The sequence below is a fragment of the Ranitomeya imitator genome, chromosome 2 (assembly GCF_032444005.1).
Source record: "Ranitomeya imitator isolate aRanImi1 chromosome 2, aRanImi1.pri, whole genome shotgun sequence".
In the NCBI taxonomy this organism is placed as follows: domain Eukaryota; kingdom Metazoa; phylum Chordata; class Amphibia; order Anura; family Dendrobatidae; genus Ranitomeya; species Ranitomeya imitator.
Window position 1 is genome coordinate 161,859,440 of NC_091283.1, and position 27,738 is coordinate 161,887,177.

At 46.8% G+C, this 27,738-nt stretch overlaps 1 protein-coding gene across 8 annotated transcripts in view; it reads right to left on the reverse strand.

Annotated features, from left to right (window-relative positions):
• PNPLA7 (patatin like phospholipase domain containing 7) overlaps positions 1 to 27,738 on the reverse strand; it is a 268,219-nt gene that overhangs the window by 183,047 nt on the left and 57,434 nt on the right. For 2 of the 8 annotated variants that reach the window (XM_069747683.1, XM_069747687.1), the window contains exons 2-4: positions 20,739 to 20,806; positions 14,226 to 14,257; positions 13,494 to 13,568 (exon numbers count right to left, since the gene is read on the reverse strand). In XM_069747683.1, coding sequence (XP_069603784.1) covers positions 13,494 to 13,568; positions 14,226 to 14,255 — 105 coding nt within the window. In that variant the 5' untranslated portion in view covers positions 14,256 to 14,257; positions 20,739 to 20,806. Of the gene's footprint in view, positions 1 to 13,493; positions 13,569 to 13,663; positions 13,844 to 14,225; positions 14,258 to 20,738; positions 20,807 to 20,890; positions 20,947 to 23,072; positions 23,136 to 27,738 lie in introns of those variants that run through there. The other 6 variants (XM_069747688.1, XM_069747689.1, XM_069747685.1 and 3 more) reach the window with 5 other exon arrangements.

Here is a 27,738-nt window from a genome sequence, read left to right on the forward strand (position 1 = left end):
ACCCTTTGTCCCTTAGCAACCTCCTTTCAAAAGCCACGCTGTCATGTGTAAATTTTTTACATTGGGGTGAAATACTGGACCCTGGGACAGAAGTTTCGGAGTGTCTGGTAGAACCCATGGACTTGATATGGACATTTTTCTTAGCCAAGAAAACCATATTCTGCGGGGCCAGAATGGCGCTATTAGTATCACTGTAGTCCTCTCCTCCCGAATTTTCCTCAGCACTTTTTATTAGAGTTTTCAGGTCTGACGCGAACGCCGGAGATTCCTCCTGAATGTTTTTTTCTATGCAGGACCCGCATAGCTTTTTTTCCCATGAGGAAGGTAGCTCTTCCAAACATATCGCACACACTTTGTGCTTTGATTTGCCTGTACATTTCCTTCCCTAGGAGAAAAAAGTAATCTCGTATTACATTATTACTTTCACGTAGATCACTCACCCCTTACGACTAAGAGATACCGTCTCTGGCCTCGGGACTGTATCCACTGGATTCGTCGCCGGCCGCGTATTTTTCCCAGAGACTCGGCTGCGTTGTGACCCTGAGCGTCCGCTGCTGCTGCGTTGCTGGGATGAAGCGTTTCCCTCACGCTGATGTTGTGAGCGCGGACGCAGTACTTGCTCAGGTGATGATTGTACACATTCCTGTGCCTCTTGTTGCTCTTTACCGCTCATAGTGGCTCCGCTCTGCGTTTGCCAAAAGAGAGGGTTTCCCACGTTTCCTCTATAGAGAACAATGTTTTTTAAACTTGCCGCCGGCAGAAGCGGTCATCTGCGCATGCGCGCGCGTCACTTCCGGTTCGCGGCACAGGCGTCATATAGGGAAGATATTATTGGGGACGCCTGTGCGTGCGTTCTATCGTTCCGCCCTTGCCCGTACTTCCGGTTTGGGCGGCGGTGTCCAGCGGTGACCTGCGGCGCTTTTGCGTGCTCTAGCGCTCCTGCGTCTGCTATGGTAGCGTAGCCGCCGCTACCCCCATGTACCGATTAGCGGTACAGAGGCTGTATCGGTGACCGCCGTCACCTGCCTCTTTCCTCCCCCCTTTTTTTTTTTTTTTTTCCTCTGGGGAAGGCAGGCTCGAACCTCTTCACTGCCTCCCCCTGCAACACTCACCCATAGGGCCCGCCGACCCCCGTGGTGGTGCTTCAGGGTCGGAAGAAAAGGGGGGAGAAAACCTGCTGGACCCGGCCGTGACAGGGCGCCCCCTGTCAGGAACCGACCGGCCAGCACCCTGGAATCCCACGAAGAATCCTTCAGGTACGTGCTGTAGGTTCCCCATCAGGGACAGGAAACCAACTGATGTGGGAGAGAGGTACGCCCTTTTTCATCTGTAGGTTTCCTGTCCCTGGGGGCGGACCCCTCTCTCTCCGTGGTGCCATCATGGGGATAAAGAAAATCTTAATTTCTCCTTAACCTTCTCCCAATCGTTCAGTCCTCAGTTCACCAAGACAAAATCATCATCCTAAAATATTTACCTGTAGGCAATCAGGTTGATATTATTTGAAAGGTCCTCAGTGGGGGTTGTAAATGTGTTGCCACAAGAAGGCGTTCTCTTGGTAATATCCTTTCTCCAAGCATGGTATGTAAGCCTAGATCTCCACCTGGCTGGCTTACTGCTAAAGCATTTTTCACATGCGCGGGGCACTAGATGTAAGGTTTACAAATTCATTTAGAACAAAAAAAAAATTCCTTTCTTCTTCCAATAGGTGAAGAACGCAAGATTGATGACTTTATTAATTGCGATTCACACCACATGGTGTATTGCATTGTGTGCAAAAATTGCTAACTGCAATATGTGGGCCACACCACAAAAAATAAAAAACGAAACCACATAGCTGAACATTTGTCTAATTTTAGCAGTAGCAATGTAACGTATTCTGGTGCAGTAAAACATTTCATTACTGCATATAAAAGGAGACATTTGTCATTTTTAATTCTATACTACTGAAAAGGTGTCACGTCCCATAAGGGGGGAGCAGAGGCGTATCTGGGGGGGGGGGGGGGGGAAGGCAGCCGGGGCATGTGTCCCGGGCGCAGTCGGGCCGCCGCCTAATGCGCCGGTCCGCAGTGTCTTCCCTGTCGGCTGAATGAGGTAATCATTCAGCAGCCGGCTGTGCCAGAGAAGCTGCCGACAGTGATGCTGCAATAGAGCGGTGAGTGTGTATAGCACTGTGGGGGAATGTGCAGAGGGGTGAATGGTGCCGTGTGTGTCTGTGTGTGTGTAGGTGGAGGATACGGCAATGATGAGGCAGATGGGGAGAAGGCAATGATGGGGTGATGGAAAGAGCAATGATGGAGATGGTGGGCGAGGAGGAAATGATGGATGTGGTGGAAAAAGCAATGATGGAGGTGGGGAGAAGGCAATGATGGTGGTAATGGAAAAGACAATGATGGCAGTGGTAGAGAATGAGGTAATGAATGAGGGTGGTGGAGAAGGCTGTAATGGAGGTGGTGGAAAGGGCAATGATGGGGTGGTGGGGGAGAATGCAATGATGGTGTTGGTGGAAAGGACAATGATGGTGGTGGAAAAGGCAATAATGGGGGTGGTGGGGAGGAAATGATGGAGGTGGTGGAATGGGCAATGATATGGGTTGGGGAGAAAGCAATGATTTTGGTGGTGCAGAAGGCAATGATGGAGGTGGTGAAGAGGGCAATGATGGGGTGGAGGAGAGGACAATATTGGGATGTGGGGGGGGGGACAATGAGCGGTCTGGGGTACTGGGATGAGAGGAAGGGGGACTTATAATGGACTTGGACATAATAAGCAATAATAATGTCTTCCTCCACCTCCCCCTGTTTCTAACACTGTCCCTTAGTATAGAGTGTACGTACTTATTATGTATAGCGCCACCTTTAGTTACATAGTTTCCGCTTTTATTATGTATTACTCCGTCCCTTATTACATGCCATCCTCTCTAGTTATATATGGCGCCATCCCTTATTATATAGCTTCCACTGCTGTTATGTTCAGTACTGTCTCTTACATAGTGCATTCTTGTTATTTTTGTTATTCACAGCGCCATCTTTTATTACATATTCCCCGCTCTTTTTAGATATAAAATGATGGAGGAGCCGGGAACCAAACAACCAGGCCATCAGCTCCTGCATTACAAAAGAAGCTTTCCCATGCTCCATCAGCCATCATTGTATTATACAGCTAATAAGACAGGACGGTATGTAATAAAAAAAGGGCCGGGTCAGAGCGACGCCAGCAGAGTGATCAGACCATGTGATCACGCTGCAGACGTCACTCTCCTGTGGTGCATAGACGAACACTGGTGGTAAGTGCTCCAGTGGAGCTGAAGACACCAAACATTAAGTGTGTGTGTGTGTGTGTGTGTGTGTGTGTGGGGGGGGGGGTTGGATTTATTATGTGTGGGGAGAATTGGAGTGGGGATTGGGATTTAATATATGTGTGTGGGGAGATTTGGAGTGGAGATGGGGTTATTTATTTAGTGTGGGAAGATTTGAAGTGGGGATGGGGTGCGAGCAAAGGAGGAGATGGAGGGCATGTATGAGGAAACAGTACAGGGGAATGGGGGGAATGTATGAGGAAACAGTATGGGGGAATGGGGGGGCATATATGAGGAAACAGTATGGGGGATGGGTGCAGACAGTATGGGGAGCAAATGGGGGAATGTATGCGGACACAGTATGAGAAGCAATATGAAAAATGTATGTGGACAGATTACGGGGAGGGAGGGTGATGGGATGTGTGCAGACAGTATGGGGAGTCAGGTGAGCAGGCAGTATAGAAAGTGAGAGGGTAAATATATGAGGAGACAGCATGGTGAACAGGGGGGATGTGAGAGGAGACAGTATGAGGAGGGAGGGGAATAGTGTGAGGAGACAGTATGGGGGCAGAAAAGTGAGTTGGCACAGAATAGAAATGGAGTAGTGGGGGCGCAGCATGGAGGACAGTGTAAGGGCACAGCTAGGAGAGACAGTATACCAAGGAGGGGGGTGTGATGAAAGGGTACAGTATAGAGACAAAGCCCTATGGGGGGACACAGTATGAGAGGACAGTGTGAAGAGGCGGCCGGTATGGAAAGGAGAGCATGTACCATAAGAGGGACAATGTGGGGGTCATATTTTGTGCAGACAATATAGTGAGATGCAATTTTTTATTCAGGAGCATTATAATGACACTTCTATCTTTAAAGGCATCATGTGGAGATTTTCTGCAAAAGAGCGGAGAAGATGGAAGTCTGCAGAGACGAGCTGTGGATGAGAAAACTCATCATGGGGTCTGGACAAGATGAAGAAAAGAAGGAGAATGACTCCAGAGATTACAGCATCAATAAGGTACCTGGATGTAAATGTTATTTGTGATACTAACTCATTCTCATGTTTTTATTTATGTTAGGAGCATTAAAGGGGTTGTCCAGGTTTGTAATGAGTCTGCAGTCATTCTTTGTGACTGCAGACTTCTGAATTCTCACAGTGCGCACTGCACGCTGTCAGGATTCTCTCGTGCTGGTGAATTATATAAAAGTGGTCACGTGCTGACTAGACGGAATGTGGTCAGAGGTATTCAAATCACATACTTGTGCTGACATTACTGTCGACCGCAGGGCCGTATTTGCCACTAGGCACTTGAGGGCACGTGCCTACTCTCTCTCCCGCCCCCTCCCTGAAGACTTCATGCTCACCCTCCTTCAGCGGTGCCTGCTGCAACTCTGTCTCAGCGCCGGCAGCTCGTCCTGTCCTCAGCGGTCACGTGGTACCGCTCATTAAGGTGATGAATATGGACGCATATTCATCACCTTAATGAGCGGTACCACGTGACCACTCATACAGGAAGGAAGATGCTGCAGAGATGCCGGTAAGTTCTGCGCCGCGCGGTAAGAGAAAGGCGAGTATGACAGGGGAGGAGGATGGGGGAGCCTTGCACACAGGGTGGGAGTATGGGGGATCCTTGCACACAGGGTGGGAGTATGGGGGAGCCGTGCACACAGGGTGGGAGGATGGGGGAGCCGTGCACACACCGTGGGAGGATGGGGGAGCCGTGCACACACCGTGGGAGGATGGGGGAGCCGTGCACACACCGTGGGAGGATGGGGGAGCCATGCACACACCGTGGGAGGATGGATGAGCCGTGCACACACCGTGGGAGGATGGGAAAGCCTTGCACACACCGTGGGAGGATGAGAAAGCCGTGCACACACCGTGGGAGGATGGGGGAGCCGTGCACACACCGTGGGAGGATGGGGGTTCCGTGCACACAGGGTGGGAGGATGGGGGAGCCGTGCACACACCGTGGGAGGATGGGGGAGCCGTGCACGCAGGGTGGGAGGATGGGGGAGCCGTGCACGCAGGGTGGGAGGATGGGGGAGCCGTGCACGCAGGGTGGGAGGATGGGGGAGCCGTGCACACACCGTGGGAGGATTGGGGAGCCGTGCACACACCGTAGGAGGATGGGGGAGCCGTGCACACACCGTGGGAGGATGGAGGAGCCGTGCACACACCGTGGGAGGATGGAGGAGCCGTGCACACACCGTGGGAGGATGGAGGAGCCGTGCACACACTGTGGGTGGATGGGAAAGCCTTGCACACACCGTGGGAGGATGGGAAAGCCGTGCACACACCGTGGGAGGATGGGGAAGCCGTGCACACACCGTAGGAGGATGGGGGAGCCGTGCACACACCGTGGGAGGATGGGGGAGCCATGCATACAGGATGGGGGAGCCATGCATACAGGATGGGGGAGCCATGCATACAGGATGGGGGAACCATGCATACAGGATGGGAGGATGGGGGAGCCGAGCCACGCATACAAGATGGGAGGATGAGGGAGCCGAGCCATGCATACAAGATGGGAGGATGGGGGAGCCGAGCCATGCATACAAGATGGGAGGATGGGGGAGCCGAGCCATACATACAAGATGGGGGAGCCGAGCCATGCATACAAGATGGGGGAGCCGAGCCATGCATACAAGATAGGGGGAGGCGAGCCATGCATACAAGATGGGGGAGCCGAGCCATGCATACAGGATAGGAGGATGGGGGACATGTATGAGGAAACAGTAGTGGGAAATGGGGGGGCATGTATGAGGAAACAGTATGGGGGAATGGGGGGCATATATGAGGAAACAGTATGGGGGGATGGGTGCAGAGGGTATGGGGAGCGAGCGAGGGAATGTGTGTGGACACAGTATGAGTAGCGATGTGAAAAATGGATGTGGACAGAGTACGGGGAGGGAGGGTGATGGGATGTGTGCAGACAGAGTATGGGGAGTCAGGTGAGCAGGCAGTATAGAAAGTGAGGGGGTAAATATATGAGTTGACAGGATGGTGAACAGGGGGGATGTGAGAGGAGACAGTATGAGGAGGGAGGGGAATAGCGTGAGGAGACAGTATGGGGGCAGAAAAGTGAGTGGGCACAGAATAGAAACTGAGTAGTGGGGGCGCAGCATGGAGGGACAATGTAAGGGCACAGCCAGGAGGGGACAGTATACCAAGGAGGGGGAGTGTGATGAGAGAGTACAGTATAAATACTGAGCCCTATAGGGGGACACAGTGTGAGAGGACAATGTGAAGAGGGGGGCCGGTATGGAAAGGAGAGGTCAGTGTGAAGAGCATGTACCATAAGAGGGACAGTGTGGGGGTCATATTTTGTGCAGACAATATAGTGAGGGGCAATTTTTTATTCAGGAGCATTATAATGACACTTCTATCTTTAAGGGCATCATGTGGAGATTTTCTGCAAAAGAGCGGAGAAGATGTAAGTCTGCAGAGACGGCTGTGGATGAGAAAACTCATCATGGGATCTGGACAAGGTCAAGAAAAGTAGAACTGCTCCAGAGACGACGTCATCTATAAGGTACCTGGATGTAAATGTTATTTGTGAAACTAACTAACTCATGTTTTTATTTATGTTAGGAGCATTAAAGGGGATGTCCAGGTTTGTGATGAGTCTGCAGTCATGTTTTGTGACTGCAGACTTCTAAATTCTCACAGTGCGCACAGCATGCTGTCAGGATTCTCTCGTGCCGGCGATTTACATACATGCTGTCACGTGCTGACTAGACATGTGTGGCCTCACTCAATGACAATGAACTGAGCGAGGCCGGGCACGTCTAGTCGGAATGTGGTCAGAAGTATACAAATCACATACTTGTGCAGACATGACTGTCCACCGGCAAGGGAGAATCCTAAAAGTGTGCAGTGCATTAGTTGTGAGAATACAGAAGCCTGCGATGTCAGTATTCAGCTCTGCAGGTTCCAGTAGTCGTAACATGGACACTTCACTCATATGTGACTTTCATACTTATGGTCCTGTGACAACGAGCTTTCCTTCTGCTTCTCTCAGTTTTTCACTGAACATTAAGAGCATTAGGGAAAAGGAGTTTGTGGGTACATGACTAAGTGTGCAAATCGCATATGTCCTTGGTGGGGGGGGGGGGGGGCACCAAACTGAATTCTTGCCCCGGGTGCCAGGAAACCTAAATACACCTCTGAAGAGGGGGGGGGGAAGGGGGGCTATTCGCAAAGACAACTGGTCTTAGGAGACACAATTTGGATATAAAATCTCTATTCAAAATATCCTATGGCACGAATTATACAAATTATTTATTTTTTATGTATTTTTCGTGATTCATGCCTTAAATCATGCATTTGAGTTTATATTATCATTCCTTTAATCAATTTACTTTTGGATAGGGGTTTGTAACAGGTGTTATAGGTGATTTCGGGTTCATTGCTTTTTCCTTTTCCGTTCCAAATGTGATTATTTCTTGTTTGACATTTATATTATGGCCTTCAATGTGTTTTATTTTATGCATGTTCACGTCATTGACCAATATAAGCATTTCTGTTCTTACCTGTGATAGGCTTTCATAAGCAGCAGTTTCTCTACTAATCAGTTTGTCATCATTGATGCTACTGGTTCTTTAACCCCTTCACCCCAAAGCCTGTTTTCACCTAAGTGACAGGGCCAATTTTTACAATTCTGACCACTGTCACTTTATGAGGTCATAACTCTGAAACGCTTCAACGGATCCCGGTGATTCTGACACTGTTTTCTCGTGACATATTGTACTTCATGATAGTGGTAAAACTTCTTCAATATGACTTGCATTTATTTGTGAAAAAAACAAAAATTTGTCGGAAATTATGAAAATTTAGCAATTTTCAAACTCTTAGTTTTTATGCCCTTAAATTAGAGAGTTATATCACATAATATAGTTAATAAACAACATTTCCCACATGTCTGCTTTACATCAGCACAATTTTGGAAACATAATTTTTCTTTGTTAGGACGTTATAAGGGTTAAAAGTTGACCAGCGATTTCTCATTTTTGCAACAAAATTTGCAAAACCATTTTTTTACGGACCACCTCACACTTGAAGTGACTTTGAGGGGTCTATATGACAGAAAATGCCCAAAAGTGACACCATTCTAAAAACTGCACCCCTCAAGGTACTCAAAACCACATTCAAAAAGTTTATTAACCCTTCAGGTGCTTCACAGGAATTTTTTGAATGTTTAAAAAAATTGAACATTTAACTTTTTTTTCACAAAATTTTTACTTCAGGTCCAATTTGTTTCATTTTACCAAGGGTAACAGGAGAAATTGGACCACAAAAGTCGTTGTACAATTTGTCCTGAGTACGCCGATACCCCATATGTGGGGGTAAACCACTGTTTGGGCACATGGCAGAGCTCGGAAGGGAAGGAGCGCCATTTGACTTTTCAATGCAAGATTTGCTGGAATTGAGATCGGAGCCCATGTCACGATTGGAGAGCCCCTGATGTGCCTAAACAGTGGAAACCCCCACAAGTGACACCATTTTGGAAAGTAGACCCCCTAAGGAACTAATCTAGATGTGTGGTGAGCACTTTGAACCTCCAAGTGCTTCACAGAAGTTTATAATGTAGAGCCGTAAAAAAAAATTTATATTAATTTTCACAAAAAATGATCTTTTTGCCCCAAATTTTTTATTTTCCCAAGGGTAAAAGGATAAATTGGACCCCAAAATTTGTTGTGCAATTTGTCCTGAGTACGTCGATACTTCATATATGGGGATAAACCACTGTTTGAGCGCATGGCAGAGCTCGGAAGGGAAGGAGTGCCATTTGACTTTTCAATGCAAAATTGGCTGGAATTGAGATCGGACGCCATGTCGCATTTGGAGAGCCCCTGACGTGCCTTAACAGTGGAAACCCCCCACAAGTGACCCCATTTTGGAAAGAAGACCCCCTAAGGAACTTATCTAGATGTGTGGTGAGCACTTTTAACCCCCAATTGTTTCACTAAAGTTTAGAATGTAGCATTGTGAAAATTAAAAAATCATTTTTTCTTTCCACAAAATGATGTTTTAGCCCGCAATTTTTTTTTTTCCAAGGGTAACAGGAGAAATTGGACCACAAATGTTATTGTCCAATTTGTCCTGAGTACGCTGATACCCCACATGTGGGGGGGAACCACCGTTTGAGTGCATGGCAGAGCTCGGAAGGGAAGGAGCACCGTTTGAAATGCAGACTTAGATGGAATGGACTGCAGGTGTCATGTTGCATTTGCAGAGCCCCTGATGTACCTAAACAGTAGAAACCCCCCACAAGTGACCCCATATTGGAAACTAGACCCCCAAAGGAACTTATCTAGATGTGTTGTGAGAGCTTTGAACCAACAAGTGTTTCACTACAGTTTATAACGCAGAGCCGTGAAAATAAAAAATATTTTTTTTTCCACGAAAATGATATTTTATCCCCTATGTTTTTATTTTCCCAAGGGTAACAGGACAAATTGGACCCCAAAAGTTGTTGTCCAACTTGTCCTGAGAACGCTGATACCCCATATGTTGGGGGGAACCACTGTTTGGGCACACATGAGAACTCGGAAGGGAAGGAGCCCTGTTTTACTTTTTCAAAGCAGAATTGGCTGGAATTGAGATCGGACGCCATGTCGCGTTTGGAGAGCCCCTGATGTGCCTAAACAGTGGAAACCCCCAATTATAACTGAAACCCTAACCCCAACCCTAACCCTAACCCTAGCACTAATGGGAAAATGGAAATAAATACATTTTTTTACATTTTATTATTTTTCCCTAACTAAGGGGGTGATGAAGGGGGGTTTGATTTACTTTTATAGCGTTTTTTTGGCGGATTTTTATGATTGGCAGCTGTCACACACTAAAAGATGCTTTTTATTGCAAAAAATAGTTTTTGCATCACCACATTTTGAGAGCTATAATTTATCCATATTTTGGCCCACAGAGTCATATGAGGTCTTGTTTTTTGCGGGACGAGTTGACGTTTTTATTGGTAACATTTTCGGGCAGATGACATTTTTTGATCGCTTTTTATTCCGATTTTTGGGAGGCGGAATGAACAAAAACCAGCTATTCCTGAATTTCTTTTAGGGGGGGCGTTTATACCGTTCCACGTGTGGTAAAATGGATAAAGCAGTTTTATTCTTCGGGTCAGTACGATTACAGCGATACCTCATTTATGTAATTTTTTTTATGTTTTGGCGCTTTTACACAATAAAAACTATTTTTTATTAAAAAATAGTGAGGAAAGAATGGTTGTAGATGACGAGGAAAAAGCTAACATATTAAACACCTTCTTCTCCACGGTATTCACGGTGGAAAATGAAATGCTAGGTGAAATCCCAAGAAACAATGAAAACCCTATATTAAGGGTCACCAATCTAACCCAAGAAGAGGTGCGAAACCGGCAAAATAAGATTAAAATAGATAAATCTCCGGGTCCGGATGGCATACACCCACGAGTACTAAGAGAACTAAGTAATGTAATAGATAAACCATTATGTCTTATTTTTAGGGACTCTATAGCGACAGGGTCTGTTCCGCAGGATTGGCGCATAGCAAATGTGGTGCCAATATTCAAAAAGGGCTCTAAAAGTGAACCTGGAAATTATAGGCCAGTAAGTCTAACCTCTATTGTTGGTAAAATATTTGAAGGGTTTCTGAGGGATGTTATTCTGGATTATCTCAATGAGAATAACTGTTTAACTCCATATCAGCATGGGTTTATGAGAAATCGCTCCTGTCAAACCAATCTAATCAGTTTTTATGAAGAGGTAAGCTATAGGCTGGACCACGGTGAGTCATTGGACGTGGTATATCTCGATTTTTCCAAAGCGTTTGATACCGTGCCGCACAAGAGGTTGGTACACAAAATGAGAATGCTTGGTCTGGGGGAAATTGTGTGTAAATGGGTTAGTAACTGGCTTAGTGATAGAAAGCAGAGGGTGGTTATAAATGGTATAGTCTCTAACTGGGTCGCTGTCACCAGTGGGGTACCGCAGGGGTCGGTATTGGGACCTGTTCTCTTCAACATATTCATTAATGATCTGGTAGAAGGTTTACACAGTAAAATATCGATATTTGCAGATGATACAAAACTATGTAAAGCAGTTAATACAAGGGAAGATAGTATTCTGCTACAGATGGATCTGGATAAGCTGGAAACTTGGGCTGAAAGGTGGCAGATGAGGTTTAACAATGATAAATGTAAGGTTATACACATGGGAAGAAGGAATCAATATCACCATTACACACTGAATGGGAAACCACTGGGTAAATCTGACAGTGAGAAGGACTTGGGGATCCTAGTTAATGATAAACTTACGTGGAGCAGCCAGTGCCAGGCAGCAGCTGCCAAGGCAAACAGGATCATGGGGTGCATTAAAAGAGGTCTGGATACACATGATGAGAGCATTATACTGCCTCTGTACAAATCCCTAGTTAGACCGCACATGGAGTACTGTGTCCAGTTTTGGGCACCGGTGCTCAGGAAGGATATAATGGAACTAGAGAGAGTACAAAGGAGGGCAACAAAATTAATAAAGGTGATGGGAGAACTAGAATACCCAGATAGATTAGCGAAATTAGGATTATTTAGTCTAGAAAAAAGACGACTGAGGGGCGATCTGATAACCATGTATAAGTATATAAGGGGACAATACAAATATCTCGCTGAGGATCTGTTTATACCAAGGAAGGTGACGGGCACAAGGGGGCATTCTTTGCGTCTGGAGGAGAGAAGGTTTTTCCACCAACATAGAAGAGGATTCTTTACTGTTAGGGCAGTGAGAATCTGGAATTGCTTGCCTGAGGAGGTGGTGATGGCGAACTCAGTCGAGGGGTTCAAGAGAGGCCTGGATGTCTTCCTGGAGCAGAACAATATTGTATTATACAATTAGGTTCTGTAGAAGGACGTAGATCTGGGGATTTATTATGATGGAATATAGGCTGAACTGGATGGACAAATGTCTTTTTTCGGCCTTACTAACTATGTTACTATGTTACTATGTTACTATGTTATATAAAAAAATAATTGTTTTTGCATCGCATTATTCTGAGAGCTATAACTTTTTTATTTTTCTGCTGATGATGCTGTACGGCGGCTTTTTCTTTGCGGGACAAGATGACGTTTTCAGCGGTACCATGGTTATTTATATCCGTCGTTTTGATCGCGTGTTATTCCACTTTTTGTTCGCCTGTATGATAATAAAGCGTTGTTTTTTGCCTTTTTTTTTTGCGGTGTTCACTGAAGGGGTTAACTAGTGGGATAGTTTTATAGAGCGGGTCGTTACGGACGCGGCGATACCAAATATGTGTACATGTATTGTTTTTTTTTTTTTACATAAATAAATGGATATATTGGGAAATGTTTTTTTTTTTTTTATTTGGGGATTTTTTTTAATTTTTTTTTACACATTCTATTTTTTTTTTTTTTACTTTCTAACATTGTCCCAGGGTGGGACATCTCTGTATTAGATCAGATCGTTGATCTGACACTGTGCATAGCACACTGTCAGATCAACGATCTGACAGGCAGCTTAGCTGGCTTTCCAGCGCCTGCTCTCAGCAGGCGCCGGCTAGCCAGGTCACTTCATGACCCGGAAGGAGTCCGGCGGCCATCTTGGATCCAGGGACTCCTTCCGGGTCACCGGAGCAACGCGATCTCATTGCGTTGCTCCGGTGGGAGAGCGCAGGGAGCCCCCGTCCCTGCGCGATCCCCCTCTATGCCGCTGTCACTACTGACAGCGGCATCAGAGGGGTTAAATGCCCGCGATCGGCGATAGCACCGATCGTGGGCATTGCTGCGGGGTGTCAGCTGTCATATACAGCTGACACCCGCACCCGATCACCGCGGCGCTCAGCGCGAGACCGCGGTGATCGGTGCGCCGTACTAGTACTGCTGCTGGCACTAATGTAGTGCCGGCAGCGCAGTACTAGTACGGCGCATGTCACGAAGGGGTTAATACTTAAAACCAGAGTCCCATGATTCTCTACATAGCCTATGATTAAAGGGCATTTTCCATGACAAAAACGTCAGGTTTTTATTTTGTACACCAGATCACTCTGTTTTTATTGATTCCTCAATAAATATTGTTCCTTTATCGATTGAATAGATGTGCCGTATTCCTCTTCTAATGCATTTTTTTTAAAGAGCCTTTTTTTAGCCATTATGAAAAAGTGCAAAGGATAATTCAATAAAAACTGTTACTTCAGTCTTACCATGGTGGTCTGGAGGCGCTCTTCCACAAACTGGAGAACTCTGCTAGGAAGATCTATGCCCATAGCAAAAGTTGGCTGAAGAAAGAAAAAAAAAATAAGCACATGATTATACATACATAATAGAAATAAAATACCTATAAAATTATATTAAAACACATCAAGGGAATGACCTCAGATATTAATGGCTTTTCCTCAGTCAACAAAGCCAAAATCCTGCTAAGTACCCCTCTGGAGGAGCAAGCCGTGTTTCCAATGAATACCATGTCTCCTATTCGTGCCAGGAGCCCCATGGGTGACTGTCATCGTGTCATCAGTGGCCGAAATCAGGAAGAAGAGCACAAATGGCACGGGAGCATAGACCTACGTTGCTTCTACCCATGACTCTGGCACAATACACAGTTTTCCAATCTCCAAGCCTCATATCACACATCGGACAGCTGCTGGAAGCCACCGCCATTGGGTGGAAGGTCAGCAGATCGGTTTTCAGAGTTGTGACACTATGAACAATTACTGCTGCAATGAAAACTACTCAAGCCTCCGGGCACAGAGAAAAAGCAAGGTCAAAATCACAGCACAGTCATCAAATACAAATCTGCCAGTGCTGGGCAGAGGGCGTTATCAACGCTGTCCTAATTCTGATCCTTACTGAAAGGGCATCCTGACTACTGTATTAGTATAACATTTTGTTTATACACATAGCACTCTGATACATGGTATATATGTATACAATACCTCCATGCAACTAACGTTTTCCTCAGCCATGTCTGAAAATAAAAGAAATGCAATAAAATTAAAATATAGAAAATACATTAATTTGAAAAAAAAGAAGAAAAATCTGTATAAAATGTATAAATGTATTTTATTTTTACTGGCATCCGACAGCTGATACATGCTGCCTCGAATCACAGACAGCGTGCATCAGCCAGCGGCTGTATCGTATCAGCCAGGTAGGTTTTTCTCTGTAACAGTCCAAGAGGCCAGTCCCTGTCGGCTTCTTCCCACAGCTCCCCGAGTGACAGGCCTCTCCCTAAATGTATCACCTAAAGATGGATACAGAGTATCCAAAAAACCACTATTACTCACAAATAAAATCAGTAACGTTTATTTAACAAATATTAAAAACATGTATCACAAAAACAGGACATATACATGAGGTATTCATAGAGAGGATGTGCCAAGCTATATGTGTAGACCTGTCAGCCTGGGGGAGAAGCTGACAGTGAGCGTTTTCTTTGGCTGGACACCTCTGCGGTGTGGTCCTACTCCCCGGGCCGGCTTGTAAATGGTTATTCCCATTATCATAAATGAGCATTGTTGGATAGAGCTTGTAAAATCAAGTAATTCATCAACTTACAGCTTATTTAAATTTTTAGTCATTCTTGATTGTAACTGGGTCTATCAAGCTGGGGTACCTCTTTCAGTACCACCCCGTGTTTCCGGAGGTCCACTCTGCTTTGGCTGGAGTCTGAATGAAGGACGCTCGCTGGAATTGTTTGGTTACATGGGCGCATATAAAAGATCACTGCTTCTCCACATATTTCCAGTCTGACAACACTTTACTCACAGGACACAGAATATATCACACAGATACAGAGGGCAGGCCAATAGAAAAGCGGCAGGCCAGACATACATTACAATAGCCGCTGGTGGCCGGAGCCTGCCGATATTTACTGTGGGAATTACAAAGGTGGGGGCGGACAAAAGGGGAATATCGTGTCCCCTCTGCCCAGGGGCGCAGCCTGTGGGCTGTTGCATTAGGGACATGCATCTCACATGGATTATACATACATATAACTGCACAACATATTCTGGGTGCTGAGTGGTTCCGTAACACGGCTCCCCTTTTCAGCGACGCGATCGGCATACACAGTCTGATTCTTAACGGATCGGTTTGGGGAGGACCGAAGTTTATGGGGTTGGTACAAGTTCCGTTTCTCGACTTAGTCCATCGGCGTTACCGTTTTGTTTCCCGGGTATGTAGTGGATGGTGAAGTCCAGAGGTTGTAGGGCTAAACTCCACCGCGGCAATCTGGCGTTGTCTCCGGAGACCCGATTAAGCCAGACTAGGGGATTATGGTCCGTTAGGAGGGAAAACTGTTGTCCATACAAATATGGTTGCAACTTTTTGAGCGCCCATACTACCGCCAGGCACTCCTTCTCGATGGCGGCATAGCTTACTTCACGGGGCAGTAGTTTCCGACTCAGGTAAGCTACCGGGTGTTCTTGGCCGTCCGGCCCGACTTGGCTCAGTACTGCCCCCAATCCAAACATAGAAGCGTCTGTGTGAACAAGGAAACGTTTAGTTGGATCGGGTGCGGCCAATACAGGGGTATTGGTGAGGGCGTCCTTTAGTTGGCGGAAGGCTTCCTCACACTCTGGGGTCCAGGTTACCTGGCGGGGTTGGTTCTTATGGGTCAGAACAGTGAGGGGCTTGGCTACGCTGCTGTAATTGGAAACGAATTTCCTGATATCTCCCGCTGTCCCTAGAAACGCCACGACCTGGGTTTTAGTGCGTGGGGTGGGCCATTTGGCTATGGCCTCAATCTTGGCTGTTTCTGGTCGCGGTTTCCCACCCAATGCCCTAAATACTGAACCTCTGCTTTGCCCACGTGACACTTGTTTGGGTTCAGGGTGATTCCGGCCTTGTGGATCCTGTCCATTACTGTCTGTAGGTGATTTAGATGCTCTTCCCATGTCGCACTGTAGACGGCGATGTCATCCAGGTAGGCACACACATAGTCCTGGAGACCATCCAGAAGCCGGTCAGCCAGCCTCTGTAAGGTCGCCGGGGCATTCTTCATCCTGAATGGCATAACTCGAAACTGGAATAAGCCAAACGGGGTGACAAATGCCGACTTGGGAATAGCGTCAGGAGAATCCGCCAGTAGCCTTTGCATAGATCGAAGGTGGTCAAATACTTTGCCCCTGCCAGCCGGTCTAACAACTCATCCACACGCAGCATGGGATATGCATCCGTCACTGTGTTCTCATTGAGCTTACGATAGTCTACACAAAACCGTGTAGTCCCATCCTTCTTGGGCACTAACACTACGGGGGATGCCCAGGGATTGACTCTTCGATGACCCCTAAACGCAACATCTCTTGTATCTCTTGTCGCATCCCCTCTCGTACAGACTCAGGGACGCGGAAGGGGTTTTGTCGCAGAGGGGTCTGATCCTGGGTCTCAACCTTGTGTTGTGCCAGGCGAGTGTACCCTGGTCTCCCGAAAACATCCTCTGTCACTGCCTCAACAACTCCTCCGCCTGATGTCTCTCCCGGGGGCATAGGTCTTCACCCAAGTGTACCTGGTCCCATGTTTTAGACTGAGTCCTTTCCCCTACGACATCCGGCAAGGGAAGTCCGGCTAAATCCTCTGCTTCAGGTGCCCAGATGGCCACTACCTCTTCAGGGCGCTCCCGGTAGGGCTTCAGCATATTCACGTGGAACATGCGGATAACCCTGGGGTCGTCACAATCGGCGACATTATAGGTTGTGTCAGCTATTTTCCCCACTACCTGGTAGTGCCCCTGCCATGCAGCTTGAAACTTGTTTTGCCTAGTGGGCTCTAACACCAGAACCTTCTGTTTTATTTCCAAGGTGCGCTCTCTGGCCCTCCGATCGTACCATACGCGCTGGCGCCGCTGGGCCACCTGCATGTTCCCACGTACAGCCTGGGTCAGCTCCTTTAGGCGGTCCCGGAATTCCAGCACATAGGGTACAATAGGTACCCCTTCTATGATGCCCTCCCCTTCCCAGTGTTCTAGCACTAAGTCTAGGGGTCCCCTTACCCGTCTCCCGTATACCAGTTCGAATGGGGAGAACCCCGTGGATTCTTGGGGCACCTCTCGATAGGCAAACAGGAGGTGAGGCAAGAATTTCTCCCAGTCCCTGTAGGTCCTGGTAAAAGTCCCAATGAGTTGTTTTAACGTCCCATTAAAGCGTTCACACAACCCATTGGTTTGCGGGTGGTACGGGGCACTTCTAATGGACTTTACGCCGCACAGCTTCCACAGTTGGTTGGTCACCTCTGCTGTAAACTGGGTACCCTGGTCTGAGATAATCTCCCGGGGAAATCCAACCCGTGAGGAAACCTGGAGCAGGGCAGCCGCCACTGTCTCTGCCAGTATGTTAGGTAACACAACCGCCTCTGGATACCGTGTGGCATAATCTACCACTGTCAATATATACCTTTTCCCTGACGGACTGGGTTTGGCTAATGGCCCTATCAGATCGACCGCTACTCGGCTAAATGGTTCCTCCACAATGGGGAGGTTGCGTAATTTGGCCTTGCATCGATCTCCCCTCTTGCCAATGCGCTGGCAACTGTCACAAGTCTGGCAGTACCGTCAAACATCATAGGTTACCCCCGGCCAAAAGAAGTTTTGTGTCAGACGATGCCTGGTGCGACTGACGCCGAAGTGCCCGGCCAAGGGTATGTCATGAGAGATTCGCAGTAACTCCTGCCTATACTTCTTGGGAACTACCAGCTGTTGTTTTATAGTGGGGCTCGTCCCTGTGTGGTGCTGCTCTGTGATCCGGTAGAGGAGTCCCTGCTTCCATACAAACTGTTCCCCTTCCAGTACCCCTCTCCCCTCTTGTGCCTTCCCACGATATCCCTCCAGTGAAGGATCCTCAAGTAACTCCCTCTTAAATTCATCTGGGGTGGCCCAAGAAATGTGTCTGGCTATGGGAATACGTGTAGGGCTGGGATGTCTTACCTGGGCCTCCTCTGAGTGTGATTCTGCCTCCGCAGCTTGAGCTTGTCTCCGGGTGGTCACAGGATATGTCTCAGCCAGAGGGGCAACCGAAAAGGCAGACAACATGGGCCCAAGTCATTTCCCAGCAAGACGTCTGCAGGCAAATCCTCCATCAAGCCGACCTCAACAAGGCCATCCCCGACTCCCCAGTTCAGGTGAATCCTGGCAGTGGGCAGTCGATGTATGGCTCCCCCTGCTACACGGACTGCCACTGTCCGGTCCGTCTTCTCTTGGTCCCGGACGAGATGAGGCTTCACAAGGGTCAAAGTTGCTCCGGAATCTCCTAGTCCCTGCATGCGTTTCCCATTAACCCACATGACCTGTCGATGCTGTTGTCGATTATCTGCCCGGGCTGCCTGCACGGGGTCTACTTCATGCAGCACTTTCTCCATGTCTTCCACCCCTTGGTTAGTTGTAGCCCCCAATTCCGGATCAGCTTCGCCTTGGTAGCAGTGTACAGCGGCCCGGCGGAAGGTAGCCGTTCCCGCCTTTGGCCACTAGGTATGCTGAGTCCGGTTGGGACATTGTCTTTGCAGGTGGCCCAGCTGACGGCAGGTGTGGCATCGCGCCCCAGGGGGACTGTGGTAGGCCGGGTTTCTAGCTGGTCCCCTACAATATTTGGTGGTTTGGGGCCCTCCAGGTCCATGGGCGGACCCCTAGTGATCATCTTTGATCCGGACAACTGAGGCCTCCTGGTATCATGATGTTCATCGGCCAGACGAGCGGCTTCCTCAAGAGTCGTTGGCCGCCTGTCCCAAAGCCATTCCTGTGTCTCGGGGGTTAGTCCATTAAAGAATCGTTCTAACAAGAAGAGCTGGAGGACATCCTCCTTAGTGGTTGCTTGGCTCCCTTGTACCCACTGTAGCAGTGACCGCCGTAATTTACAGTCCCATTCAGCGTGGGTATTGGTTACGCATTTTATAAGTCCGCAGAACTTTTGGCGGTATGCCTCTGGTGTCAGCGCATACCGGGCCAAGATCACTTCTTTAATCCGCTCATAGTCCATACAGTCCTCATCAGGTACCGTGCGAAAAGCGTCTGCTGCCTGGCCTGTCAGCTTGCTGGCCAGAATCTGAACCCGTTCCTCCGGCTTCACTTGATGAAAGGCACACTGCCGCTCAAAGTCCTGCAGAAAGCCATCAATGTCTTCCTCTGCCTCCCCCAACTGTCGGAAGGCATTATACTGGATCTTTTTGTGACTTACTGTTAAAGGTACCTGGTCGAAGGCCAGAGCTCCCCCTGCTCGCTGACTCTCCTCTCTCCGCTCTGCCATCTCAACCTTGGCCAGCTCCACTTTGGTCCGCTCTGCCATCTCCATCTTGGCTAGCTCTATCCTGGTCCGCTCAGCCATCTTTTCCTTCAGATCAGTACGCACATAAGCCATCCTCTCTCGTATGATCTGTACTGCAGAGTTTGGGCCATAGAGGGCCAGTCTGTTCTTTACCTCCCTCTGGAATTCAGTCTCCTCCACGTTCACATTGGGGGGCGGTGCACTGTCGTGTTCCATGATGGCGGCTATCAAATCCGCTTTTGTTTTGTTGCTGGCGATCAACCCTCGGGCTTCCACCAGATCTTTTAATGTAGTCCTCTTTAACTTCGGGTAGTTGTTTTCCATTCATTCCTTTCCTCCTGTAGAAGGGGTATCATATCACGCTGTCTGCCACCAGTGTAACGGGTCTACCAAGCTGGGGTACCTCTTTCAGTACCACCCCGTGTTTCAGGAGGTCCACTCTGCTTTGGCTGGAGTCTGAATGAAGGACTCTGGCTGGAATTGTTTGGTTACATGGGCGCATATAAAAGATTACTGCTTCTCCACGTATTTCCAGTCTGACAACACTTTACTCAGAGGACACAGAATATATCACACAGATACAGAGAGCAGGCCAATAGAAAAGCGGCAGGCCAGACATACATTACAATAGCCGCAGATGGCCGGAGCCTGCCGATATTTACTATGGGAATTACAAAGGTGGGGGCGGACAAAAGGGGAATATTGTGTCCCCTCTGCCCAGGGGCGCAGACTGTGGGCTGATGAATTAGGGACATGCATCTCACATGGAACCTATTATACATACATATAACTGCACAACATATTCTGGGTGCTGAGTTCCGTAACACGTAACATTGATGTATTAACATATTTGTTTGTGGCTCGTTGCCTTGGAGACCGACCACTGCTGACAGGCAGCAGAACATATGCAGAGCTTACAAGCTCTTTTCAGTTGAAAAGGGTTCAAAGCTGGCCAGTATTGCTGGAGCAAGCGGTTACCTTTTCATCCCAGCTTGCTTCAGCGTAGAGCTTATGAGCTAGACAGCAGCGGTGGTCAGTGTCCAAGGCAACAAATTGAAAACAAAAAAAGTGTTAATAGGCTTTAGCATTATAAAATGCAGTAAATTACAAAAGTACTATCTGAGAATGTCCATCTATGAAGATGGGACTAATCCTTTAACCCTTTGATTGGCCACAGCGTTTCAGAGTGAAACATACCTAGATGAAATTATAGCAAGTGTCTGATAGATGCTGCACGTGGTTTGGGCAGCAGGTATCAGCGTTCCCTGAAAGATAAAAAAAAAAAAATTATGGAAAACAAATGTATAGAAATGAATAGGATTCTCACTTTTTCATTTTCCAACATTTACCTGCAAAATAACGTTAGGAACACAAGTAATGATTGGCGCCAACAATATTCGTGTGTAACCTTGCAATGCAACCTGAGGAGAACTGTAAATTATAAATCGACAAGAGAGCTCAAAAGGATTCCACTAGTGATCGACAAAATGGAAAAGTACAAAGAAGCTCTGTGCAAGCAAGAACAAACGGCTGGAAACCAGATTACAAAATAAGGAACTTTACACCAAGAAAACACATTGCACAACAACCTGTCACAATGTAAGCAGCAAAACAACAGGGTAATCCGTCAGCCAATGGGCACCGCAAGAGGAAAGATGTCTAATAATGTGATGTCTGATAATGTGTGCAACCTGTAAAGCGCTGCGGAATATGTTAGCGCTATCTAAAAATAACGATTATTATTATTATTATGTCTAACTTCTGACATGTGTTCATGGTCTTGTTGGGGTCTGGGCACGGATTCCATTCACTGACAGATAAGGGGCTGCGATGCTCTGCAGACTGCTGTATCCCTTTAGCTTTACTTTTACAGAAGTCAAACAGACTTGCATTAAAAAAGCCCCCCTCCTCCCATCAGATTTTAATATACTGCAATCATCATAGTATATGGCACTGTGTACATACAATTGCCCATTTTGCCTTTCTACCAAGCTAATTCTTCTCTTTTCTCTGCTCTAAGTAGAAACAGGAAGTCTCTTGTCCCTGCATTTATCATCCCCCTTTTCAACTCCTGACCAAGCTGTTCTGTTCCTCACCCCGACACGGACTTTTGCAGTAACTTATGAATCATACAGGGAAAATACACCTCCTGTATCAATATAAAGCTTAGAAGTACTCAGCTAGTTGGTTTAAATCACGTGAAGTCATAGACCTAAGGGTACGTTCACACAGGGCGTTTTTTTTGCTGCTTTTTTATGCTAATTTTCAGCTGCGTTTTTATGCTAATTTTCAGCTGCTTTTTACAATACCAACAAAGCCTATGAAATTTCAGAAATCTCATGCACACATTGTTTTTTGTGTGATCAGTATTTTGTGCTTTGCTGAGTTTTTTGGACATAGAGCATGTCACTTCTTTCAGCGTTTTTTCACCCATTGACTTGAATGGGTGTTGAAAAAATGCAGCAAAAAAGCTGGTATTATTATTTGCTGAATTTTGCTGCTGAAAATTCAAGGACATTAGCATGGACAAAGAGAAAAAAAAACACACCAAAAAACGCACCTAAACCTGCATTTTTGACGCAGCTTCTTTCCTGCCAAGAAGATCAGGTTTTGCTGCAGAAAAAAAAAGCAGCAAAAACACCCTGTGTGAACTTACCCTAATGGAACAGAGAAGAAAAAACTGGATAGACAGGCAAAATGAGCAATTGTAAATACCGTAATTAGTGCCATACAACATGATGATTGCAATATATTAATAGGATACACATTTTGAAGGGAGTGCTTCTTTAAAGTACAATTATACTAAGCTATTTCGGCCCAGACCTTTTTTGCCATTATTCTAGGATTGATTGAAAAGATTATATACAATTTATTTTAATGCACTTTTTGCAAAATTGCAGAAAAAACTAAAACAGTTTATAAATCACTAAGTTAGGATAATTTCACATTTACGTATATGTCCGCAGCGTATCGTCTACATGCGCAAACGCATGCCAAAATGCATGCAAAAGCAAGCTTACGCCTGCGCATCATCTTGCGCATAACGCAAACAAAAACGCTGTGTGTGCATGCATTTAAATGCGTTTTGGCATGCGTTTGCAGTTTTTATGCGCATGGTGGGGGCAGTGACATTTTCTGGACATGCGCATTCTAAAGTATGTATGCGTATTGAACGCATGCGTACGTATGTCCTTGGATACCAATGCGTTTCCATAGACAGTAATGCATTTTTTTGACGCAATCATCCGCAATCACCTGCATGCAGATGATTGCACAATATTTGACGCCTCAAAAAATGCAACATGTTGCTTTCTCCGGACACCGCCTCACACCGCGAAACGACGCATGCGTACTCATCCGCATGCAAAAGCATGTCCTTGCGTACACAATGTTAAAGATATGTACGCATGACGCACGCATGCGGACCATACGCTGTGCACAGAAATGTTAATGTGAACCCGGCCTTAATGGGGGAGTAGGTTAGGAGAACAGATGTTTTTCAGCAGACAGGATGGAGAAAAGGAGACCTACCTCCCATAAGGGCTGCAGGAACGAAGACTGGAACTCAGGCATTATGGGAAAGAAAGTCCACAACTAGGGATAGGGTCAGCATTAAAGACAGGAGACAGAAAGGAGAGCAGGGAAATAGTTAATGCTCAGCAACACGTTAGGAAGGAAATGCAGATGCACCTACCTGGTTACAGGTAACGTTCTTAACCCTCTCTATTTAATTGATGATTACTACTATATGTATAATATGTGTGCCCAATAATCACAAAAAGCAGAGTCTTGCTGACCCAGGGTATGAAAAAAAAAAAAAAAAAGTGAGATTGAACCTTATGATGCCTTATGATCTCAAGGGGGTTGTCGCCTCACAAAAAACAAAAAAAAAAAACAACTATCCATCTGCCAGATTAGGAAGTTGCCCATATACCAAAATGTAGAGCCACTCTGTAGAAACACTCTGGCATGTCCATGGATGCCACAGACGGTTGTATAAGAGGCCAGCATGCAATGCTACAGTAGTCGCTTCATAAGAAGTTGTGGGTGTAGAGACAGTAAGGCTATGTGCACATTATGTGGATTTGTAGAGTTTCCGCAGCGTTTTTTCCACCCGGAAAAAAACCACAATGGATTACTTAAGCAATGTTAATCAATGCCATTCCTGAAGTGTTGTGCACATGATCCGGAAATTTCCGTCCTTATTTGCTGCGTTTTATTTCCCGCAGCATGTTAGTTCTTTTTGCAGATCTGCAGCGTTTCTGCACCCATTGACATCCACTGAGTCAGTCAAATCCGCAGCAAAAACGCAGGTGTAAAAAGGTTTGCGTATTTGCTGCAGATTTGCTGTCAAAACGCTGTTATTTGTCAAAGGGAAATGATGTCAGAAGGAGGAAGTGTGCGTGCGTGGGCAGAGAATGCGTGCGTCTGTGCGTGGGCAGAGAATGCGTGCGTCTGTGCGTGGGCAGAGAATGCGTGCGTCTGTGCGTGGGCAGAGAATGCGTGCGTCTGTGCGTGGGCAGAGAATGCGTGCGTCTGTGCGTGGGCAGAGAATGCGTGCGTCTGTGCGTGGGCAGAGAATGCGTGCGTCTGTGCGTGGGCAGAGAATGCGTGCGTCTGTGCGTGGGCAGAGAATGCGTGCGTCTGTGCGTGGGCAGAGAATGCGTGCGTCTGTGCGTGGGCGGAGAATGTGTGCGTCCATGTGTGGGTGGAGAATGCATGTCTGTGTGGGCGGAGAATGTGTGTGACTGTGTGGGCGGAGAATGTGTTCGTCCATGTGTGGGTGGAGAATGTTTGTATCTGGGCGGAGAATATGTGAGTGTGTCACTGTGTGTGGGCAGAGACTATGTGTCTCCCTCTCCCACACCTCACCCCCGTCTGTCGGTGTTCCCCAAGGCTCAGTCCTAGTGCCCCTGCTATTCTCCATTTACACCTTCGGCCTGTGACAGCTCATAGCATCCCACGGTTTGCAGTATCATCTCTACGCCGATGACACGTAGATCTACCTATCTGAACTCGACCTCACCTCCTTACTGTCCACAATCCTACAATGTCTGTCTGCTATTTCAGCTCGCTTTCTAAAATTGAACATGGACAAAAAAGAATTCATCATCTTTCCCCCTTCTCACTCTACCCCTCCATCAATGTCAATGGCTGCTCACTTTCCCCCAGTCCCGCATGCTCGGTGATCCTCGACTCTGCCCTCTCTTTCAAGCCTCATATCCAAGCCCTTGCCTCCTCCTGCCGACTCAAACACAAAAATATTTCCCGGATCCGTGCATTCTTTGACCATGAAACCACAAAAACGCTAGTGCACGCCCTTATCATATTCCACCTCGATTACTGCAACCCCCTACTCTCTGGCCTCCCGTCAGCACTCTGGCACCACTCCAATCCATCCTACACTCTGCTGCCCGACTAATCCACCTGTCTCCCCATTATTCCCCAGCCTCTCCTCTCTGCCAAGCCCGTCACTGGCTTCCTATTGTCCAGAGGCTCCAGTTCAAAACCCTTGCCATGACATACAAAACCATCCACAACCTGTCTCCCCCATACATCTGTGGCATGGTCTCCCGGTACTTACCCACACCCAACCTTCGATCCTCTCAAGATATCCTTCTCTTCTCCCCTCTTATCTCTTCTTCCCACAACCGCATACAAGACTTCTCCCGTGCATCCCCATACTCTGGAACACTCTACCCTTAACACATCAGACTCTCGCCTACTACGGAAACCTTCAAAATGAACCTGAAGGCCCACCTCTTATGACAAGCCTACAATCTGGAGTGATCCTTAGTCTGCTGAATTGCACGACCAGCTCTACCGTCTCCTAGTGTATCATCACCCATCTCCTGTAGACTGTGAGCCATCGTGCGCAGGGTCCTCTCTTCTTCTGTACTTGTGTGTGCCTTGAATTGCTCATGTTTATGTGCTTGTCTATATTTGCCCCTTTTCACATGTAAAGCGCCATGGATTAAATGGCGCTATATAAATGTATAATAATATTATTCAAATACAAAATACATACTCATTGAACACCTAATACCCGACGCCCTCGTCTCCTGCAAACAATCAAAAATAATAAACAAATTCTCACCTTTCCGCCGTAGTCCATTTAATACCGATTGTCCCACATCGGTGTCACCCGGCCGCTGGCGATACACTGCGGGAGCGATCACCTCCTTTCAGTGTATCACTCAACCGCAGTGAAAGTTCAACGGAGTTCATCAGTTGTGTGGGAAAGTTCTTACGCAGCGGTGCAGAGAGAGCACCAGAGTTGATGAACTCCAGTGAACTCTCACGGCAGCATAGTGATGCACTGCAGGAGCGATTATCTCCTGTCAGTGTATCGCCGTCGGCTGGGTAGAGCGGTCAAATCTCCCAATTTGACTGTTCTACACGTGAGATCACCGTGGTACACTCAGCATTAAATGGACTACATCAGACAAGATAGTATTACATGTTGGTCTATTATTTTATTTTATTTTTGTTGCAGGAGATGAGGGCGTCGTGGAATAGGCATTCAGTAAGTATGGTAAATTTAGATTCAATAAAGGAGTCCGTGTGAGTATTTCAAATAAAGGACTTTATTCTGGCCGTGTCTTTATTTACCATGTAACTATAGAATTAGTAATGGATAGGCGTCTTATAGACGCCTCTCCATTACTAACCTGTGGGCTTGATGTCACCTGACAATACAAAAGGTGACATCAACCCCACTTGCCATTACTGCAGGGCATGTGGGAAGAGCACGGCTAAGTGCCAGAATTGACGTATCTGTAAGATGCGCCATTTCTGGGGTGGCTGAGGACTGATGTTTTTAGCTTGGGGGATGCCAACATTCATGGCCCCTCCTCAGGCTTTTAATATCAGCTCTCAATTGTCTGCCTAACCTTTGCTGGTTCGAATTCTATAGGGGGACCACATGTCAATTTTGCTTCTGGGGTTCCCTTGTAAACTAGGCAGTAAAGGTTAAGCAAACAGCTGTGAGCTGATATTAATAGACAGTGAACTTTCGGCTATTGGCTCCTTCCCAGAATATAAACATCTGCCCTCAGCTGTTGGCTTTCCCTCTGCTGGTTATTAAAATTATGTGGGAGCCCATGCAATTTTTTAAAAATGTTTGAAAAATAAACAGATATTGCATTTCACGCAGATTTCTGACAGTAGCTTTTTTTGTTACAGCATATGTAGGTTAATTATGTTAATGCTTCTACATAGGCTGGTGTGTGTTTGTGTCTTTATTTAATACTAATGAGGGTATGTGGCTGAAGAGGGTGAACAAGGAAATTACATCACAATCCCTTTTTTTTTCCCAATAATATATCTTTACTAGCTGAAGAGCCAGGCGTTGCCCGGGCATAGTAACTAACTGTGGTTAGTTATAGCAAATCATAATGATTATCCTCCATCCCATAGTCCCATGCCCATATACCCATCATCGATCCCATAATCCCGTGCCCATATACCCATCATCCAACCCATAATCCCATGTCCATATACCCATCACACACATCATCCATCCCATAATCCCATGGCCATATACCCATCATTCACATCATCCATCCCATATTCCCGTGCCCATATACCCATCATACATATCCTCCATCCCATAGTCCCGTGCCGACATACCCATCATACATATCCTCCATCCTATAGTCCCGTGCCCATATACTCATCACACATCCTCCAAGCCCAGACACCCATTATGACACAATATTCGCCATGGCAACTATTCTGACATCACTGTCGCCAGGACAACCTTCTATGACATCATCATCACCATGACAAACATTATGACATAACCATCATCTTTACATCCTATTATGACATTACCGTTGCCATGGCAACCATGACGACATATCCGTCACCATTGCAACCTATGATATCATCGTCACCATGGCAACCATTATAACATCATCTTCGCATGGCAGCCTTTAGATCATCGTCGCCATAACAACCATTATGACATCATTGTAGATACACTCGTTTTTAAATATATCTATCTACTATATACTTGTCTAAGGGTCATTTCCATCTTTCTGTCTGTCTTTCTGTCAGTTATTCTTTTGCAAATGTGGCACCCCTAGGGGTATTTGCCACAAAAATAGTTACTGACAGTAAGTACAAATACTAAAATAGCAAGACTGCACTACCACCTCCGGCCAGAAGGGGGAGCTCCAGAGACTCCCCTTGA